This window comes from Podarcis cretensis (genome assembly GCF_951804945.1).
Source record: "Podarcis cretensis genome assembly, chromosome: 10".
Taxonomy (NCBI): domain Eukaryota; kingdom Metazoa; phylum Chordata; class Lepidosauria; order Squamata; family Lacertidae; genus Podarcis; species Podarcis cretensis.
This window is the reverse complement of record NC_137179.1, coordinates 76,911,633-76,916,659: the sequence shown is the minus strand read 5'-3', so window position 1 is coordinate 76,916,659 and position 5,027 is coordinate 76,911,633. Positions and strand designations below refer to the sequence as shown.

The following is a 5,027-nucleotide window of genomic DNA, read 5'->3' as shown; positions in this document are numbered from 1 at the left end:
GGCAGGAGTCCAAAGGAGGCGAAAGGCTACGCAGGCGCACTCGGAGCCTCCGGCGCTGCTCTTTGGTCTTGTAACCGGGAGACTCGCACTCGGTGAAGCAGCTTCGGGTTCACTTTGGAAGAGAGCGCCCTCTAGAGATAACCATGGGAAGCGCAGGATTTCAGTTTGGCTTTGACTGCCTGGTCAACCCGTCCTTCCCCCACTTCGTGCTCTTCCCCATTCGGGTCTTGCGTAGTGCTTGGAAAACTTTTTGTTCAGTTTTTTAAAAAACAAACAAGCCCATTTAACACGCTGCGTCTGTGTGCGAGTCAATAAGCGCCCAAGGCTTCTCCGTGACTGCAGCAGTGAGCTCCCAGCTGGAGCGGCTCCATTTTCCAACCCGAACATAAGAAGAGCCCTGCTGGATCCGGCCAGTTGCCCACCTAGCCCAGGATCCTGTTCTGACAGCAGCCAAGCAGATGTCTCTTGTGGGGAAGCAGGACAAGAGCACAAGAGCGCCTCTCCTCTCCTGGGGTTTCCAGCAATGGCTGCCCCCTTTCATTGCGCAGCATTGGGGAGGCTGTTGCAGGGGTCCAACACCAGCGCTTGCCTGGGGAGCAGGGTGCCGGGTGCCGGTGCCAGCCGCCCCCATCCCTCATCCAGGGCAGTAGTGCTGGGAGGCGGGCACACTGTGCACTCGGAACCGAGCGTTGGTGCCGGCTTGGGGAGCGGGATACCGAGTGCCACTGCCACCCCCAACCCACTCGTTGGTTTGAGCATCAGGGTGATTAGGGCACCCCCAAAAAAGTCAGCGCTGGCCGAGGGAGCAGCTTATATCTGGGTATTGTATTTTTTCCCTTGAATTTTAAAGGTGCAGCTTATTTGGGGGTGCAGCGTATATTCAGGCCATTGCAGTATCTCCATGCATAACTCCTGACTCCAATCCTTAAAAGCCCTAACCTATAACACTGGACTTGTCTTTTAAACTATCAGTTGAGGGAGAGAGGGGGCCCACTCATTTGCAAATGAGATTTGCTGTTGATCAATACCCAGAGGCTACTGGCTCACGCAGGAGACTAATCTTGGCTTAAATAGCTTTTGACACAAGCTGATTTTTGAGGGTTAGAAGTGTACAATACACAGCTCAAATTCACATATGGGTCTAGCATAGCTTTAACACTCTACGCCTTAATTAAATCCTGTTAACCAGCTTGATCCAGAATTTAGGATGTCTTCTAATTCATAACACTAGATGACTATGTGTCGTGGGGAAAAAGTGCTTCCTTTAGTCTGTCCTAAATCTTACAACTGGGTCTGTACCTGCCTCACATCCACAGCTGGCTAAGGATATTTTGGCACCTGAGGTGAACCACAAAATGGTGTCTTCCCCCACCAGGGAAGAAGAATGGAGTGAAGATCTACATCAAGAACAATGGGGGGTGAAGGGTCAAATCAACCATCATGTTGATGGCTTTTCAGCCGATTCCCTGGTGGCCTGCTGGAATGTGGAATTAACCAGGGTTATCGACTGTCTGGCTCCGAAGCACCCTCTCTGATTGCATGGAGCCCAGACAGCCCTGTGGTTTTCCCCAGAGCTGAGGGTGATGAAACAATTGCTGAGACGGCTAGAGCACTGGTGGTGGAAAATTCATTCTGAATTGGACCGGACACAGGTTTGAGCTCAATGTCAAGCCTACCAAGTGGTGATAGCAACAGCAAAGAGGACCTTCTTCACCGCCTCTATTGTATCTGCAGAAAACAGCAGCAGGAGACTCTTTCAGGTGGCTCGCAATTTAATGGAACCACCTTTGCCACTGGGGCCTGGTAAGGACCCCAAGATCTCCTGCAACAATTTTGCAGTTTTTTTTTCAGATAGTCGGTTGGATTCAGAAAGAGGTAGACTCCACCATGGGAGCAGGGCCATGTCTAGAGTCCTGTCTAGTCAAGGGTCAATTTCAATCTGTTACCTCCAAGGACATGGACAGGCTCCTTGGACAAGTAAAACCAACCACCTGTCTCCTTGATCCTTGCCAATCCTGGCTTATAAAAGAGAGCCAGGAAGGGCTGGGTGACGGTATCCGTGGGTTGGTGAATGCTTCCCTCTGTGAGGGAGCCTTCCCAGACCTGCTGAAAGAGGTGGTTATTAAACCGCTTCTTTAAAAAAAAGTCTTAAATCTTCCATTCTTGGGCAAGGTGATAGAGCAGGTGGTTGCTGAACAACTCCTGGCATGCCTGGAGGATGCGGACCATTTGGATCCCTTCCAGTCAGGATTCAGGCCTCATCATGAGACTGAAACTGCCTTGGTCGCGCTGGGCTATGATCTCCAGTGGGCTAGGGACAAGGGTGAAAGATGTTTCCTAGTTCTGCGGGATCTCTCAGCAGCCTTTGATACCATCACCCATGACATCCTTCTGGACTGCCTAGAGGAGCTGGGGGCACTGTTACACAGTGGTTCAGTTCCTTCCTCCTGGGCTGTGTCCACATAGTGGTGCTGGGGGATGAGTCTTCAGACCCCAGGGCTCTCACTTGTGGGGTGCCTCAGGGTTCCATCCTCTACCCCATGCTTTTTAACACCTATATGAAGCCAAAGGGTTGGCGCTGACCTTTAAAGCCCTAAACAGCCTTGGCCTTGTATTCCTGAAGGAGTATACCCCCATCGTTCTGCCCGGACTCTGAGGTCCAGCGCCAAGGGCCTTCTGGCAGTTCCCTCCCTGCGAGAAGTCAGGTTACAGGGAACCAGCCAGAGGACCTTCTCAGTGCTGGTGCCCACCCTGTGGAACTCTCCCATCAGATGTCAAGGAAATAAAGAACTATCAGACTTTTAGAAGACATTTGAAGGCAGCCCTGTTTAGGGAAGTTTTTAATGTCTGATGTTTTCGTGTGTTTTTAATATTTTGTTAGGAGCTGCCCAGAGTGGCTGGGGAGGCCTGGCCAGATGGGCAGGCTATAAGTAATAAATTATTTTTTTATTATTATATTATAGCCTTACTCAATGGGTGAAGTGGGAATCAAAAGTCCACTCTGAATCACACCAGGCAGGTGCGGAGCCCCGTCCTTGGCAAGGGTGGGAGGAGACCAGCCGTTGCTCCTCTTCCCCAAGGGGCAGGATTGGGGAGGCTCTTCGCAGGAGGTGCAGCCAGGCTCCCGCCAGTGGCGCAGCCGCCCGAGGGTCGAAGAGCCGCCGCTCGCTTCACTTCTGAATGTCTCTGCTGCTTTCTAAGTGCAGCTCTTTCCAGCCTGAAAGCAAGAACTATGGCGAATCTGCTCTCGGTATATCTCTATTAGTAACCCGGGAACGCAGTTCCTTCCCGCCTCCTCCGCCCGCCACTTCCAATACCTGACATTGATTGGATCAGCGATAATATTTGCCAAAGAGCTGGTCCAATCAGAGTCGGCTTTGTTGACCAGCTTTGTGACGATTGGTTCTCTCTCTCGCCTGCCTGGCCTCCTGGGCTGAAGGCAAGGAGGCGGGCGGTGCCAGCCAAGCTGCCTTTCATTGAGCCACCGAGACGCTTGTATGGCAGTGGCCCAATCGGAGTAAGGCTTGGAGTCCCGCCCCGCCTGTTGATTGGCTTGTCAGCCTGTACGGAGGTCCGGAAGATGGAGCGAGGCTCTGGAGGAGGTGGAAGGGGCCGCAGATGAGAAAAGCCGAGGGGGCTGAAGGAGGAAGCCCGGCGGCAGGTGGGTTCGGCTACCAGAAAGGAGGCAAAGCGATCGGACCGGTAGAAACTACCAATAAATGAGGAGTGCCAAAGCGCTTCGTGTTTCATTTGTTTACCAATATTTTAAGATGCGAATGACGTCAGTGCCCCGAGGAAGCGCTTCGGGTCCCCTCCTTGGCCCCTCAAGGGGCGGGCCGCTCTCCGCCGCTTCGCTCCCGGTAGTAGTTCTGTCACTAAGAATCAGTTTCTCAGATTTCATTTCTCCTTCCTCGCAGTTCGTTTTCCTTTCTTGTTATGCCTTTTAGACTCTAGGCCCGAGGGCAGGGCTCTCTTTTATCACTGGCATTTGGCCGCCAAGCAGAATTGAACAAATAACGCTTTCAATAGCTCTCATTATGAAAATGGTGATTAACTTTTTAAATTGGGTGGAGGAGGACGTGCAGATGGCGAGAGGATGATTTCTTGGCTTTGTGAGGGTGCTTTGCTGCAGCTTTGGGAATTATGGTACCTTCTTTCCTTTCTTTTAGATCTCAAACCAGCCTTGGCCTCAACAAAGGGATGAAGAAGGAGCAAGTGCTGAACTGTCAATTCTCATGCTGGTACCCTTATTTCAAGAGTCAGACCATCCGCAGGTGAGTGAGAATCCTCTGAGGCAAGGACTTTCTGGAATGCCTAGGAATGAAGAAAGGGTAGTCATAGAATCATAGAATCATAGAGTTGGAAGAGACCACAAGGGCCATCGAGTCCAACTTCCCCATCCTCCAATCAAGATATCCGTGGCCAATATTTAGAACACAATATGCATTTCTTAATGTCAGCCTCCACATAGGTAGAAGTGATGGCCCCACCCCAAGGCTCCCACACAAATAAGGACCTATTAATTAGGGTTGTTTTGTTTTGTTTTCTGTTAATGCATTTCCTATGAATATTTGCTCATTCCACATTCACAGTACAGATTTGAAAGGGGGTGGGTGGGTGGACTGCCCCTCATTAGTGACTGTGGAAATTGCTGGCCTTAGCTTGTGATCGCCCATATCACATTGTTTGTCCATGCAAATATATTGCAGAAAGTAAAAGCTGTTCACTGGGACAACAAATATATTGGTGAATCTCCTTGACCGCAAATAGCAAATGACTGTATTGCCAGCCTGTTTGGAGTTACCAAGCTCAGTGGCTCATGGGACTGGGAACTCTAGTATGTAGTGACATAAAACTAAAATATTTGAGACAGTGTTCTTCAAGTTTAAAGACAAAATACTATTGTAATGAGTTTATATGAGTTTTGCTTCTTTAATAAAGTCTTTGTACATTTTCCCCTCTCTTACTTCTCTGCCTTTTATTTTTTATTCTTGGATGAAAAAGACATTTTCTTCTTTTTAAAAAAG

General features: G+C 50.0%; 1 protein-coding gene across 3 annotated transcripts in view; it reads left to right on the top strand.

Annotated features, from left to right (window-relative positions):
• Window positions 1-3,428: 3,428 nt before the first annotated feature.
• The window catches only part of CDC123 (cell division cycle 123), a 55,983-nt gene continuing 54,384 nt past the window's right edge, over window positions 3,429-5,027 (top strand). For 2 of the 3 annotated variants that reach the window (XM_079993325.1, XM_079993326.1), the window contains exon 1: window positions 4,151-4,274. In XM_079993325.1, coding sequence (XP_079849451.1) covers window positions 4,201-4,274 — 74 coding nt within the window. In that variant the 5' untranslated portion in view covers window positions 4,151-4,200. Of the gene's footprint in view, window positions 3,662-4,150; window positions 4,275-5,027 lie in introns of those variants that run through there. The other variant, XM_079993324.1, reaches the window with a different exon arrangement.